This window comes from Xiphophorus maculatus, chromosome 11 (genome assembly GCF_002775205.1).
Source record: "Xiphophorus maculatus strain JP 163 A chromosome 11, X_maculatus-5.0-male, whole genome shotgun sequence".
Lineage (NCBI taxonomy): Eukaryota > Metazoa > Chordata > Actinopteri > Cyprinodontiformes > Poeciliidae > Xiphophorus > Xiphophorus maculatus.
Window position 1 is genome coordinate 17736956 of NC_036453.1, and position 16696 is coordinate 17753651.

General features: G+C 40.0%; 2 protein-coding genes across 2 annotated transcripts; both read left to right on the plus strand.

The window, feature by feature from the left end:
- The first annotated feature begins 235 nt into the window (after window positions 1–235).
- Window positions 236–8554, plus strand: LOC102227534 (fructose-bisphosphate aldolase C). The gene is made up of 9 exons (XM_023342398.1): window positions 236–347; window positions 5488–5604; window positions 5706–5917; window positions 6164–6218; window positions 6309–6469; window positions 6605–6688; window positions 6774–6948; window positions 7120–7319; window positions 7416–8554. The coding sequence occupies exons 2-9, from the start codon at window positions 5493–5495 to the stop codon at window positions 7506–7508; spliced, it is 1092 nt and encodes a 363-aa protein (XP_023198166.1). The 5' UTR covers window positions 236–347; window positions 5488–5492; the 3' UTR covers window positions 7509–8554.
- Window positions 8555–9213: 659 nt separating this feature from the next.
- pigs (phosphatidylinositol glycan anchor biosynthesis class S) lies at window positions 9214–16545 on the plus strand. The gene is made up of 12 exons (XM_005805846.2): window positions 9214–9321; window positions 10345–10484; window positions 10576–10687; window positions 10789–10878; window positions 10992–11083; window positions 11740–11977; window positions 12084–12226; window positions 13239–13353; window positions 13451–13596; window positions 14603–14703; window positions 14965–15175; window positions 15996–16545. The coding sequence occupies exons 1-12, from the start codon at window positions 9303–9305 to the stop codon at window positions 16272–16274; spliced, it is 1686 nt and encodes a 561-aa protein (XP_005805903.1). The 5' UTR covers window positions 9214–9302; the 3' UTR covers window positions 16275–16545.
- The last annotated feature ends 151 nt before the right edge of the window (window positions 16546–16696 follow it).

The following is a 16696-nucleotide window of genomic DNA, read 5'->3' on the forward strand; positions in this document are numbered from 1 at the left end:
TTTGGACATATTTTCTGCCTTTAATTAAACAACTTTCTGAAGGTGACGTGTGTTTTACTAGAAGTCCGTTTGCTTGTTTATTCCAGATGAAAATTAAGCAGCCAGTCTGGAAAAGATGCAGAATCATGCTGCGTTCGCGGGGCTCTTTCTCTATGGAGGATGTTCTCCGGCGCATGCGCGACCGACGCAGTTTCGCTCCATCACATGACGCAGGGGTGTTGGCTCCTCCCTCGCCTCGAGAGGCTTTCTAAAGGGTCACGTTGCGCTGCAGCAGTTAAACAGGAGACAACTCCGCATCTCCAACTTCCAGCTCGCCTGCTCTGTCAACTGAAGACACCAACAAACGGGTAATAATCAAATCTGAATCTACCATTTATGACTGCTGTACACTGTAACATTTTCATATCGGACCGCTGTAACTTAGACGGCCGAGTTGATGCTGATGGGAATGTGATGCTGCGCTACTCAACCTCAAGCTAACTTTGTCCTCCTAGCTTGTTAGCCACAAATTGTTCCTACAGTCATCATGACGCATGTCTCTTATTTTGCGTGCTGGCTACTAAAAACAGCCTCGAGCTCTTAAGCTTATTTGACCATATATGAAAGCTGCGCATTTTAAGGATCAACGAACCACACAAACAGGAAGGACGTAAAACCATTGACCTTCAAGGATGGAAGTGAAGGTGACGGACCTGGTTTTTCGGTTAGTGAAGTTAACGTACCATGGGTTTGCAGTTTGAAACGTGCTCAGGCCGATGACACATTTTGAATAAAAACGTGGTGAGCAGCAGTGGAAGATGATGGGGGAGGGTGATGATGAAGTCGTTTCCTGTCGGAGTGTATCTGTTAAAGTGCACGTAGACCTCTGATGTGACGAAGGCGGGGCGGGCATAGGAGACGCCATGATGACCGCAAATGCATAAATGTGGATACAATGTTTGAATAGAAGGCAAACAAGAAACATCAACTCAATTTTGAAGTCCTTTTTTATTTTTAAATGATATATATTTTTTATTTTGTTTTTACACTTCTTCTTTCTTTTCTTTTTTTTTTTTTTTTTTTTTTTACAATTTTACACTGCCATATTTGTTGCTAAGCAGCACCCAGCTGTACTACTTCAGCTGCCATACTTGTTGGTTCTTTCCTACGTTAGTCCCAATCCCTAAAATAATCCGGTTCCTTGTTTCTGAAAATCATATGACATGAAATGCAGACAGCCTGCCATTTTGAACCAGATATGTCGCCTGTGTTTAACGTGAAAACGTTGCTGATGTGTAACCTGCACATTTTCACAACTGTCAACCTCTCTTTGAACCGCACCACGCATCACAGCCGTCACATCTGCTGTTGGCTCCTGTATCAGTGGGCAATGGGCAGTGCTCTGGCTAGTGCTGCTGGATCAAAGTCTGAAGATAGAAACAGCCCAAATACAGGAACGTTCATCAGCTCCAAGGCCAGCAGCCTGTCTGGTAAAAACGCATGCAAGCAGGCTTTTTTTTATTATTATTATTTTACAATTCTGACTAGTGCTGCTGTGCAGGAGCCATTTTCAGCTCTATAGCTTGCAACCTGGAGACAACAACAAGCTGGGTAAATTTCCGGGGGGGTAATGATCCAGATAGTGCAGCAGAACATAGATCCAGTTTTCCTCTAACTGTGCCATCCTCTCCCAGCTTATTTATAATGACAATAATTAAAATATATGTGCATTTCCAGCCTGATTCAGTTGATGCCAGCCTGTTAAATCCCTGCTTGCAGCCTTTATAAATGCTGCGCTTCATAGTTTGCAGGCCTGAAGTCTCTTGTAGTTAAAAGCTTGCAGTAATGTTTCACAACAGACCAGCTGTAACTTGCTCACTGTATCTGTTGGCAATGATGTTTAAGGTTTTGTGATTTCTGGCTACATTCTGCTCGGTGCTTAGCAGGGTGAAAATGGTTGCATCAGACACGTCATGACTCAGAGTCAGGAAGTAATAAACACTAGTAGGTGTAGTTAAGTTTCAATCGTGCCCAATAGATTTATTTTGAACTTGTTAACTCTGAATAGTCCGACAGATTCAGTGTCAGTAATTTTAATTATCTAAATCATGTGGGGATCTTTGTTATAATTCACACATTATATTTAACTGCCATATATTTTCTTATTCTGTGATCAAACTGGCGTTTCCTGTTCATTTCTGAAGGGATTCCGTGTGACGCAGCAGGGAGTTGGCCATGTATCTTGATGTCGCAATGCAGACATGGTGTTTGCCTGATAGAGGAAAACCACCGTGCAACAGGCAGGAGTGAAAGTCTGAGGTGTGACTGAGAGAAAGTCGAGCTTCTGACAAGATAATCTCAGCTTCTCTCTCAAAAGAAGCTGAAAATTGTTTCAAACTCCCCCCCCTTTTTTTTTTGTTTTTTAATTAAGAAAATATTTTATTATAAAGCACATCTCAGAACAGTTAAACAACAACTTTAATGAGTATTGTTCTTCCTTTGGCACTTCCTCCCTTCCTCAAACCCTACTTACAGGAACCATGACCATGTTTGAAGCTTGTGTAATCAAAATGTCAAGTCAGGTTACAGGTTGTTGTCATGTAATGTGCTCTTTGAAGACTACGTTTAAAACGTTTGATGTCTCACAGGGAACTTGTTGCATCTTTGGCTGCTGGTTCCACCAAGGCCAGTTCCATTTTAGGAAATGTTTTGTTTTTTGCCTGGACACCATCGCTGGGCTCAGCAGCCAGCTACAGTGATTGTGACACTTTAGTTCACCAAATATGTAGTCTTACGTTTCACTGCACACAGTAAGTGTCCGTGGAACAAAGATGATCTTTATATTTTCCTTTCATGTTCCCCAAATGCATTGAGTGTTCCCTAGAGACAATATAGGAGCAGATGCTAAAACAGAAAACATCAGTGTCTCCTGCAGCCTTACCTACATTGGTATTACAGCAGGCAAACTAGTGGTGTTTTATTGAATTGCACTTATTTTTGTCATCAATATCCAGAAATAAATGGGAGCATATTTGTAGTGAAAGTAGTAAACCATATAAAATATATTTTTAGATGACTTGTGGCGGCTTATAGCACAGGATAAAACAGGAGAGCAATGATGTGATCCATGCATGGTCGTTAAATAATCACCGGTGTCTGGGAGACCACCCAAATTTTCACTCTGTTAATCAATAGTATTAGCAGCTACAACCAATAGGAGCTAAAAGAAGCAGCTCTTTATTCATAAGCATTATTATATGCTGTATTTAGTGTTAATTAGTAGGAAGGCTACCAAAAGGATTAGCTAAGACGGGGTCAAATCTGTGACATTTTTATGTTTTAACTTAATACTGACCCAAGACATAATCCCATGGAGGAGCTTAAAGTCTGAACTATATTTGGAAAATCGTTGCATAAAAATGCTACAGTTTCCAACTAATCTGCTCATGCTTCTCTGAGCCTGAGACGGTCACTTATGTCATCACTGACAGTTTTATTTCTAAGAATGAGTGACTGAAATATTACTTTCTTTTCTGAATTATATCTACCAAAGGTGAGAAGTTTATTTTAAAGAGAGACTGGATGATGGATCTAGTGGAGGCCTTCTGTTTGCAGTCCACATAAAGACATGTTTAGAAATCCGAAAATCAATTAAGAGCTGAAAAAGCAACCCAGATGAATAATAGAATAGGCATCAATAACATTTCCCATCAGTTCCCAACGCTGCACTTGGCTGATCATGTTTGACCTCCAAGGTGTGCTGTTTCTGACACATGATCCCCTCCAGGTTTTCTTTTCCTCTCAATATAAATGACACCTGCAACCATATCAATGTGAACAATCTTCACTCTCAACATGCACTATACTTTTTTTTTTTAACAAATACTGTTGTTTTTTTCTGTTTTTTTTAAACTATTGGCTTAAAAATGTAGATTACACATAGAGCAGCCGTCATTTTGCAATGTTTGGTGACTGGAAACCTGAACACACTGGAACTGGTAAAAAATGCATTGTTGAAGCACGCAGGCACCGTCCTAAAGATAAACCAGTATCTGCTGAGCATGACTCAGTGTCTGGCTAAGAGAACACCTAAAATACACACATTATGTCTTGTGATTTCAGTGAATTATCAATTTCATTCAGTGCACTGGAGATTGTGCATGCACTTCAGACTGGTGAGCTAACAGTTCCCCTACAGAGTGTCAAAATACAGCACTCTGTCCTGACCTGTTTGGGTTCACCTCCCTGCAGAATTTGGCTAACAGTAGTGAACTGTTCCTGCAGCAGAGCTGCCCTGCAGAGAGGCCTGCCTGTGTTCTCCCAAGGCCCTTATCCCATAGCTTAAAGCTGAGGATTAACAGAGGATATGACCCTCGGTGTCCTACAGCAGCAACCCAGCCTTAATTACACTGCAAAAATCCAACATCTCGTCAAGTATATTTGGTCTAGTTTCTAATGCAAATAACTTGGTTTTGTCTTAATTCAAGTGTACTAAATTACAAGTAACTTTTTTGCTCTTTATGACAGAAATATTTCGGCCCTGTTCTTTCTGAGTAAACATCATTCCAGCAGCTCACTGCGGCTAAACTCCTGGTCCTCTATCAGGCCATTTAATCCATCCCTGATCCATTGTGTCAACCCATAGCATTTCAGCTGTGAACAGACCAATAATCAGTGAAGCCTTTACAGTTGGTGCAGTCAGCCAGACCGAAGAGCCAGAGTGTGTCCTCAGGCATATTCTGGATGTGTGGAAATTTACAAGTATTGGGAGGATTTACTTTGCATTACCTGTGCAGAAGGGAATTGTAGTTACATACTGGCAGCAACAGACCGACGAGAGACTAAAATGGTGGAACCACACTGCATTCTTTTATATCGGTAAATCAACTACATAAATTTAAAGAATGAAAATGGTGTTAACTGGGAAAAACAGGAAGAGTGTTGCTAGGGAAGAGAAAAGCAAGTCATGCTGCATCCAGACCTGAAGCTGAAATCAAGCCCGGCAGCTGAGTCTGTCGAAGCGTTTGTTTTATAACCCCTCACCTCCCTCCCGCCCTGTCTGTGATTCAGATACACGTGGTGGGGGTAGGAGTTGCGTAACCACTTACTTCTGCTGAGCGGAGAAGGGAGGGATCTGGAAACCTGCGTATGATCGCTGCCGCCAAATGGTTTCACTTTGACCAGACCCACACTAGAAGCATGGTCTGTTAGGAAGTGTGACAACTTAAATTTTTTTTAAGTATAGAAGATGTAGCATTTCCTTTCCTACAGGAAGCAGCTTGCTGCCTTTGGGTTTATCACATCTCCCTCACATGCTGCGTCACTCGATTGTGTGAAATTCAGTATTTTTCCAATGCATCATGCTAGTGTTTTGTCATTCTTCAGCCAGTCCTTCTGCTCACTGCTGTGGCAAGTCAGCCCTTTCCCCAACAATAGCAGGGCATGAGAACGAGGCCAGAGCTGGGTGGTCAGACGGTGATAAAATGTCGTCCTCTCCTTCTCTTTCAGCCACCATGACTCACCAGTACCCCGCACTGACTACTGAGCAGAAGAAGGAGCTGCAGGAAATCGCTCAGAGGATAGTGGCTCCAGGAAAAGGCATCCTAGCTGCCGATGAGTCCACTGGTATGTTCAGTCAGACTAAGAACATTTTGAACATTGTAGAAGGAGTTGTGCAAGTATATGAGGTAAAGCTAAGTAACTTTTTCATCATGTGTCAATTTCAGGCAGCATGGCGAAACGCCTGAACCCCATCGGGGTTGAGAACACGGAGGAGAACAGGCGTCGCTACCGCCAGCTGCTCTTCACCGCTGACCAGCGTATCGACAGCTGCATTGGAGGGGTCATCTTCTTCCATGAGACCCTCTACCAGAAAAGCGACGATGGCGTTTGTTTTGCTAAACTCATCAAAGACCGCGACATTGTTGTTGGCATCAAGGTATCCCAGAAATGAACTGTTAGATTCAAACATACAACTTTTGAACTTTAACTTCATCTGCCTCCGAACAGTCTCATAGTTTGGCAGGTAAAACTGGAAATGTACGCATGTTTACAGAAAAACCCAAACATCAGTTTCAGTTGTGAGGATAAACTGCCCTAAAAGAGCTTTTATGTTGTGTATTCAGGAAAAATAGAAATTCAGCAGCATTTTGTTTAATAGATATTTCTTTCCATCTGCTTTTAGGTTGACAAAGGTGTTGTACCACTTGCTGGAACAAATGGAGAGACCACCACCCAGGGTGAGCCAATGCAGAAGGAATATTCTAACAAACTTTTTTAAAAAGTCAAAATGTAGCAGGAACTCTAGATTCTTGTGTGTTGGTGCACAGGTTTGGACGGGCTCAGTGAGCGCTGTGCTCAGTACAAGAAGGACGGTGCAGACTTCGCCAAGTGGCGTTGTGTGCTGAAGATCAGCGAGACCACGCCATCTCAGCTGGCCATCCTGGAGAATGCGAATGTACTGGCACGATATGCAAGCATCTGCCAGCAGGTTGTTTTCGTTTGTTTTGTTTTTTTTCCCCATCTGGTTAGACACAAGCATTTTTTTTAATACAGTTAAAATGTGCCTAGTTCAGGGCTAGTTTAAAGCCACTAATGATTTTACGTTCATACTTCTACCTTTTAGAATGGCATTGTCCCAATTGTGGAGCCAGAGATCCTGCCTGATGGGGATCATGACCTGAAGCGTTGCCAATATGTCACAGAGAAGGTGAAGCATCTGGAACGTCACGATCTGCTTTCCATACATATCAACATATTTCTAATCTAATAGCAAACTCCTTGTTTGTCTTCAGGTCCTTGCAGCGGTTTACAAGGCTCTGTCAGACCACCATGTGTACCTGGAGGGAACATTGCTGAAACCCAACATGGTCACCCCTGGACACTCCTGTCCTACTAAGTTCTCCAGCGAGGAAATCGCCATGGCTACCGTCACTGCCCTGCGCCGCACTGTACCTCCAGCCGTTACAGGTTAGTCATGGAAATATAAGGATGTATTTATGAAACTGTAAAGTGTTAAGTTTTTTTTCAAACTTTTAGTTTATTGTGATAAGTCAGGATATTATTTAGTAAAATACATATTAGATTTTTTTTTTTTTCTTATGAAACGTATTAAATTTCTGCATATTTTTTCTTACACAGGAGTGACTTTCCTGTCGGGTGGTCAGTCTGAAGAGGAGGCTAGCGTGAACCTCAATTCCATCAACACCTGCCCCCTCACCAAGCCCTGGGCTCTGACTTTCTCCTACGGCCGCGCCCTGCAGGCCTCCGCCCTGAACGCATGGAAAGGAGACCTGAACAAGGAGAAAGCTGGCACCGAGGAATTCATCAAGCGTGCCCAGGTCAGTCAAATCAAAGACTCATCAGAAGGACCAACATGCGAAATCCTTTAGGGTTTATATTAAGACGTCTCTCTGTTTCCCTTCTGTCTTCTCCAGGCTAACGGGCTGGCTGCCCTTGGAAAGTACAAGTCCTCTGGAAGTGCTGGTGCTGCTGCTCAATCCCTCTACGTGGCTAACCATGCCTATTAAACTTTAACAACCACATTCAGCTGTGGCCTAGTGGCTAGTCTTAATATCTGCTCTGCTATTCCCCTCTCACTCCTCCATCAGACACAGGCCTGTGCTGTCTACTGTAATTTGTTAATAGTTATTAACATTACATTATTAGATGTCTATTTAAAATCTATGTAAGAATGCAATACTAAAGGGAACAAGTTTTTATTTTTATTTCAGCAAACAAATCCAGACAGGTTTGAGACAATTGATGACTGAAGTGTTGAATTTCATGTCTAGCTCTGGTTAGACTCTGAGATTAATGCAGAATGTAATCCAGAGAATCTGTCAGTATTCCTTTCTTGCCTCTTCATAAGTGCTCCTCTCTCTCCACGTTTGGCTCCTTCTCCGTCATCGGTCCTCTCATATCGGCTCCCCAGCAGTTCAGATCAGCACGTGCACATCTGTGTTTCGCTTCAGTGGGACCCCATCGTTGGCCCTTCGTTTGACTACTGTACTAACATTCACACTAACTGTGGGACCAACCAACCAATAGTGGCATCAGTACATCTGTTTTAAGGGTAAAACGAGAAGCTGAGCAGAGCGAAGTCGAAATGTTGAACTTGAAAGTTGATCTTGTGTAGGTCATCGGTGGCTCCAGCAGAGGTCACTAGACACGGGTGTACTGTAATAAACGTTGCACACCAGTAATCGGGTTTTTTTTCCCCCTCGTGCTCCTTATTAGCATCATCAACAAAAACGACCATCACGTGTGTCTTCTCAGTATAACATTAGCTTTGAATTACACTTGGTAAATATTGTATTTAGTTGTGTGACGTGTCTATGTGATTTCTGTGTGTCACCCGGCCCCTGCCTGACCTTTCTGATTCCCCCCCTGCCTGCCCCACGGAAAGATCGGATGAATTTCTATCCATGCAGACATGGACCAACACATGGGGTCAGCAGCGCAGAAACAGTCACTGCTTTATTGGATTAATGTGGTGTTTGTGATGTTATTATTCTTGAAGCAATCGGTGTGTCAAATAGTGGAGAAATAAACTAAAATACACATTAAAACTAAACACGTCTTTTTGTGTGTGTCTGTGTGTACCAAACAGTAAATGTATAAAGTCTGCTGTATTCACTTTTTTCCCATTTTTCTTTAATTTGAACATTTTTTGGTTGCATTCAGAAAAAAATGAGTGTTGAGGCTTCCTGTAGTGGGTTGAGTCAGCAGTAGTTGAGCATTCTGGAGTTGATTGCACATTAATGGGGTAGGAGTTCGGCAAGGCTATGAATTAAACTCCCAACAGTGACAAATGGTAAAATAATCTTTGAAAAACTGCGGCTTTTATGGTAGTATACGCCTATGAAAAAATTGGCTTTATTACAGAATACACAACCTAGTAGCTGACTGCAATAAAATTATAATTTAAATACCTATTTTAACAATTCAATTTCCTACGTATGTTTCCCACATAAATCATGTGTTACTTTTGCTGCTAATTGAGGAAAATACACTGGTCAAGCCACACGACTAGTCTTGCATTTGCCAACCAGTAGGGGGTGCTGTGTTACATGTCCCACATTGTCTACGTGCGTTTAATATTCTCACCGTGGTTGCACGGAGACTGCGCTAATCCTTGTATCTGTTTTTTCCCTTTTCTTCCTTACGAAAGAAGATTTACTTCCGTTTTGAAAATGCAGCACTAAACATAGTTAACGGCTCCGTTTTAAAGTGACGCGCCCGATTTAATTCCAACCTTTGTCATGTGACTTGAGGCTGCGTGTGTGTGTGTACGAACAAACGCACCCAAGTCATTGACAGAAATGGCCACCGCGGAAGTGGGTGAGTTGATTCAGTAGCAAATTATGTGAAGATTCATTTCTTGCTTTAAAATGTGTTTCTTTATCCTACTATCGAGTGTTTTAGACTGTATATGACGTCTTCTACGGAATATCTAGAACTGTCTCTTTGCACTTATGTCGTTCATTGTTATGAACCTGGAAGCTAACAGCTAGCTTGCCCCAACTGCCTAAAGATGCTGTCTGAAACACCTGCAGGTTTATTGTACCTTTATATGTGTTTTACTAACGCTTATAAAGTCACCATTAACTCCTATAAAATATTTTTTTAATATCCGTTGCGTATTGTGCATATTTTTCACATTTCTGAAAGGATTTTGAAAAAATTCGGTTTATCTTTTTAACCATCACACAATTCAGAAAGTCAGTGTCTATCTAGAGTGTTGTGTTGAATGTATTTACACCCCCTTCGTTAGTCAACTTTAATATTAAATGAGGATAAAATACCACATTAACTAGTGTCAAAAACGTTGTTAAAATCCAAAATAATTAGAGATTTAGGTCAGTCCAAAGGTTGGAGTTTCATAAAATAATTTAGACTGTATATGACAGAAAATTGTAGGCTACTAATTTTCTGCAATTATATTACTTTGTCGTGCAGTCAGACTTTATAATCAGTTTTTTAATAGAGGTTTAACATTTTTTTCTTCTCATTTTGAAAACTTGTGGTTCTCCCAGGTATTTTTGGTTTTGAAGAATTATTTTTTATCTTTGTTTAGGTTTTAGGCCTTGACTTTTTTTAGTCCTCTCTTCTGCTTTTTTAAAGCACACACTGTAAAATGTGCAGTGATGCAGTCAGGCACTATTTAGTTCAGTTTAATCCAAGTCAATTTATGACCATGTAGACTTTACAGGACAAAAAGGCTAATTGATAAACAAAAATATAACTTAACCAGTAACTCAGTGCAACCACTTGACAGAGTATGAATAAAGCTAAATTCAAAATAAAATTATACTAATATATTCACTTTAAAAGGTCTTTTACCAGCTCTTGTGTTTCTCTCAGAGCGACGACGAGGTCAGCTTGCAGCTTTGTCCATAGCAGCAGTGGTCATCATCGTGGGAGTCCCTTTGTGGTGGAAAACCACTGAAACCTACCGGGCCTGGTTACCTGTCAGTCAGATCAGAGAACTGGCTAAGCTGCAGGTTTGTAATAGAAGAGATTAATACCTGATTCATCTATTTTCATCTATTGACTCATCTATTTTCCACATGTCTTATTCTCTTTGTTCCTCAGCTCCAGCTGAGTGCAGATGTGGAGGTTGTATTTGCTCGTGGAACAGTGACACCAGAGCAGCAGAAGAAGGTGCCTCTGACACAAACCCAGGAGGAGGATCATGCTGTAGATGGTGACTTTTTTTTAAACATAGATGTTTATAAACTTTAATTTCATTCGTGGAATCCTGCACACTTTTCTTGTTCTTCTTTTCATTAATGCAATTTTTTCCAGAGGATACAGCTTTGAAGTATAGGTATGAGACAAAATATCGCACAGCCACCATCATGGAGGAGGACGCCCTGAACAAACCTAATGCGGCGGGTGAGTTTCCTGTAGAATCTAGCTGTGTATCTCATCTACACATTTTAGTTTCTCCCTCAAAGCACAGGTGGTCACATGCCGCTTGTGTGTTTTTTTTTTTTTGTCTTTTGTAGAGGCAGATCTCTCTTTGCATGTGCTAAGTGAGAGTCCATGTGGGTCTTTGGTCATATATGTGATCCCTGAGTCGTCCTCACTACTGCCTGAGGTTAAAACTACTCACACTTTAACATTTATTCCTTACTATAATGTTGGATTGCTGTGTACACTTGAAATAACCATTATTTTTCTATTCTAAATTTTAATTCAATTCAGGACTATTTGTATTGAATTAAATGCCTTTGACCCTGCAGATCATGGGTTGTTGTTAAAAAAGCTTAAGAGATGTCAAATTAGAGGGACAGCACATTATTGGATGTAATGGTACCCTAATAAAGGATATGAATATGTAATTCATACACTGGTTTACCAAAGTTTATTTGTGGTGTTGCACAGGACTGTATGCTTGGTCTTACACCTTTTATTCTTTGGATTAATAATGTAGTAATGCATCAAATAGTCTGTAAAACTATAATTTTGAATTAAAGAAACAACAAATAAACTTAAAGGAAAATGTTTGTTTAAAAAAAAAAGAAAAGATCAAGACATAAAAACACTTTTATTGACATTCTAACAAAATGGAACATAACCAGGTGGTAAACAAATATAAAACATATTTTATATTCAAGTTAGTTATTGTAAAAATAAAAGATAGGGAACAAAAACTTCTGTGTTTGCCATTTAACCTAATATATGCTTGATTAAATTTCTTCTATGATTCTTAATGTTGATTGAATTGATTGCATCATATAATTATTCTCTCAGGATGTTAAAGTGTACATTGGTCAGCGACGGACTGCGCTGCTTCGTGTTCCCCAGATGAGGACAGCTAAGACACTTGAGCAGCTGCTGCATCACCTGCAGCCACACATCAAACAGGTACTGAGAGTGATGTCATTCAGCCGTGCTGACATCACTGCTGCCCTCAGCGACAGAGTCCGTTTCCACCCAGGCAACAAAGAGAGCATTGCAGACAGTATGAGAGCCTTCAAATCCAGTCCAGGTTGGTTATTTTTGTCAGAAGTTGCCTCAATGTAAATTATTCTACAGGCTGTGTGTGTGTGTGTGTGTTTTAACACTTCCCTTCTGTTCTCTGTTTATTCTTTTAGGCTATGAGATAACATTCAGCTTGTTAAACCCCGACCCAAAGTCTCACCGGCTGCATTGGGACATAGAGGGTGCTGCGCAGACCTACATACAGCCTTTACTTACCAAAATGTCCCCTGTGGCTAATTTTAGCATTGACTCTCAGGTACTTGTGTTGGCAGTGTACTGTGTCGTTTCTCACATTGTAAGCAAAAACCCTAACCTACTTTATTGTGACACATCAGCAGGGAATAGCGCATAACTGTGAACGGGAAAATGGATGCATGGTCTTCAACATTTTTACAAATCTGAAATGTTTGACGTGCTTCTGTAGCAGCCCACACTAATCTAATGCTCCTAAAAACATCCAGTGCAAACAAACGCCTTAAAATTCCTTCTAGTTGTTATTATGAAGACCAAGAAACTCATGTTTGAAACTGGGTTAGGGATATGCAAAGCTTTGGGATTTAAAAGGATCAGAAAATGGAAAGATTTTGGCACCTTTATGAGCCTTCCAATACATGGCCATCCCATTGAACAAGCAGCCAGACACTGTGAGCTTTAATCAGAAAATAAAGTAAGAGAGCCATGCTAACTCTGGAGGAACTGCAGATATCCAAAGCTCTGATGGTTGAATCTCCTGACAGTATGTAGTGGATGGGAAGATAGATGCAGTACAATACAAGGCAAACCTGGAAGAAAACCTTTTAAAGGCTGCAAAAAATTAGAGTGGAGTGAAGCTTCATCTTTCAGTAACTTAAATGCCTGTAAGTCAATACTGTACACAAGCAGGGCTGCAACAGAAAGATTTAGATAATTTCATCTTCATGTGATGGACACATTCAAGCCCTGGTCTAAGAATCTGTGACTGGATTTAAAAATCTATGCTTACAGCTTGTCTGTTTACGTCCATCTAGATTGATCAGAGGAGCTGATGACAAATGCCCTTCACAGTTATTATTTAAATGAAGTTTTTATCCTTCAACTTCGCTGCCTGGCACTACTTTGTTCATCTATCACATAAAATTCCAATGAAATGCATTGAAGTTTGTGTTTGAATTGGAACTAAAATTGACATGTTGAAAGAATATGAACACTTTCTCTTGGAACCCCTGTCTCATGAAAGTGCAAGACAAAACTTATGCAAATGCTCAGTTTTTGTACCCTCGATTTTACAGACCTTGCATTATGCCATGCTGGGTGTCAACCCACGCTTTGATAACACCCGCAGTGCCTACATGCTCAATGCTGACAGCCTCGCACATGTTATCAACCCAGTGGAGGCCAGACTTGGTAAAAATATATACACATATCTATGAAGGATAAAATACAAAATGAATATAATGTGATTTTTCTTATTAACATGCATATGTATATACTTTTCTTTCAGGCTCTAATGCAGCATCTTCCAACCCAGTGTTGAATTTTCTTCTATATGTTCCTGATGCCTACCATTCACCTCTTTACATCCAAGATCAAAACAAGCAGGAAGTGCCCTCCAACGCGTTTCACTCGCCACGCTGGGGCGGGATTATGGTGAGATCACAGGATTATACCTGACTATTTAAAAAATGTGTAATGAATAATAAGTATTCCATATGGGCATTTTCATATTTAAAATGTTGACAGTACTTGTGATTATCACAAAAGGATCAAAAAAGCTCCATTTACATTTTAGTTTAGTTGAACATGCTATTCTGTGCTGTTTATCAGCGTAGTTTCACTTCCTACACAATGTAACTGTGGCACGTAGGTCATGTTGACGGAATAGTCAAGGTAAATTAATACTGTTTTGTGTTTTTTGTGTGCGTTATTTACTAGTTGTATCGCAGATTGACATGGTTGCGGAGGGGGTCAGTATCCGCCGTTGCTAGGAGACGACGGTTGAGGACCGCTGTGTAGCGATACTGCTAAAGGAGTTGCTTTGTAACAGCTATTAGATTGAAATGTTGCAAACTCAATCACAACATCTTGCTTGATTGATTGCCACCGTTACATAACAATATAATAAAATAACCTGTTTTGTAATGTATATGTTTTATTTTAGAAAAATATATTGTCAAAAACACCATGACAACAATAAATGCCAGCAAATATTGTGCTAAAATCCATTTTACCCAACTTGTATTGGTTTTCATTTGTACACAGGGTTAGCATTGATGTTCCCTTTTTATAAACAGCTTTAATAATCAAAGTATCTTTCGAGACAAGTGGGTTTTCTAGCATGAACATTCTGCAACTGAATGCTACAGAATCTCATAATACAACATCTCAATTTGACTGAAGTCCAGACTTTGGCAAAGCCACTACAAATCTTTTATTTTTCTTTTTTCAGAGGTGAACTTGGTGTGCTTTGGTTTTTGCTACATAACCCAAGTTTGCTTGATCTTAAGGTCACAACCTGATGGTTGGACTTTTCTCTTACAAAATGTCACTAAAATGTTCACATAAGGCCAAGTTCCTTGTGTTAATTCAAATGTTAGCTTTCTGACCTGTAAATGTGTTTTGACCTGTCTCGATGAAAATGTTCACTTGTTTTCAGGTGTACAATGTAGACAGTTACTATGGGCCAGAGGCAGAGTTCCCTGTTGACATAAACATCAACATGGCTAAAGTCATGGGCGTCTTCCTCGCGCAGCTTCGGTAAGTCTCAACCTAAGTTGTTTGAGTTTATTTCTTTATGAACAAATTCTTCTGGCTTTTGCTTTTTTCTTACACTTAAATAAATGTGAAGATTAGATAAAAATGACCTGAGTAAATATAAAATTACGTTTTTAAATGGTGATTTCATTCCTTATGAGAAAAAGGCTTTCCAACCCAATCTGGCATTATATGGAAAAATAAATGTTCACAGCACAGCACTGTTTATACCAGGTAATTTTTCAGAGTTTTTTCCTCTGTCAGACTGTTGCTGGGTGTGCAGTCATCACCCCCGCCCCCCGGCTTCCTGGTGGCACCCTGTGGCAGCACCGGACTAGCTGACTGGGAGCTGGACCGTCTCATGTGGAGCCGCTCAGTGGAAAACATAGCAACAGCGACCACAACAATCACCTCACTTGCACAGCTGCTAGACCAGATAGGCAACATTGTTATTAATGACAACATTGCTGAACAGGTGAAGTATACATACCTCAAAAAAATCATTAATACATACTTAATAAGATTGATGATAATTCCTTAAAACAAAAGCTTTGAGTATTTGTCACCATAATGAGATGATGTGTATAGAGTTTTGATGGAATAAGGCTGTGACATGAAAAAATGTGGAGAGTGTTGTGTCGACTTTCCAGGTCCACTGTATGTAACTTCTGGATAATAAAATAAAATCTGTTGCACTCGATTTTATTTAGTTACAAATAATCTAAATATTTATTTACTTTAATTTCATCTGTTAAAATGAATCTATTCATGTTTATAGTTCATCACCAAAGCATTTTTAAAAGACAGTTCCAACATTAATTTTCGTTGACCTCTGGAAACCTTTTTATTCATTTCTTCACAATGATAGCAGCACAAATGGAAAGTTTTTGCTGCACAAACGTTTGACACCAGTTTTGTTTGTTCCGAACCCGTCAGAGTTGTCTAGAACCTGTGACGGTTCAGGTGTACCAGAACCACCTGATCATTAAAAAACAAACAACTGACTGTAAATCACACAGTTTAATATGTATAAAAACAAGAAGGGCGACAGACTACGAGGACTTGAAGGTTTCTAAAGGAAAGTAAAGGAGTACAAAGTGGTGAAAAATATGTATCATTTTTCTTCCACTTCATAATTTGATCATTATTACATCCTAATTAAGGTATATTGAGATTTGAGGTTGTGACATAACAAGTGGGAAAATGTTGTGGGGACTTAAATACTTTTGCATTACCAGTCATCTTTCTTTTAATTGCATGTTTCCTAATCCATTATTCCTGTCGCTGTCTGCCAGGTGTCCAGCGCTGTGACGTCTCTACAGCTGGCTGTTGCAGAGCTGGAGGCTGGAAACCTCAAATTCGCCCTGCAGTTCAGTAAAGAAGCCATTCAGGCTTCAGAGAAAGCCTTCTTTGACCCCTCTCTGCTCCATCTCCTCTACTTTCCTGATGACCAGAAGTTTGCTATCTACATACCTCTCTTCCTGCCGATGTGTGTGCCTATTCTGCTGTCTCTGATCAAAATAGCTTCTGAAGCTAGACAGAAACGTAGGGAAAAGCAAGCTAAGAAGGACTGACACGTGAAGATGTTATGGATAAACTGTTTTGTTGGTGATTTTGACATTTAGATGCAATGGGGGCATCAAGAAAGGCTTCTATACAGTGTTGTTTGGGGATATTGTTCTGTTTGAAATTAGGATGGGTATGTGCTGCAAGTTTTTATGAAATGACTACTGGAACTGTTGCTGTACGAAAGCTTGAATTTGTGTAAATGTGTAAACTTTTATATATGAACTCCACTTTCTATTGTAAATTATTAAGAATTAAAGACAAAAGCATTAACTCACATTTTAGCCTTTTTTATCTTCACTTTTTACACAATGTTTTCAATTAAGCTTTTTATCAAACATTTTATGTTTTCAGTAGCTGTAAGCAAAGCAAAATCATGAGAGAAATACGCCAATTTATGAAAACACTAAAGTTGCAGTAACCTAAATCA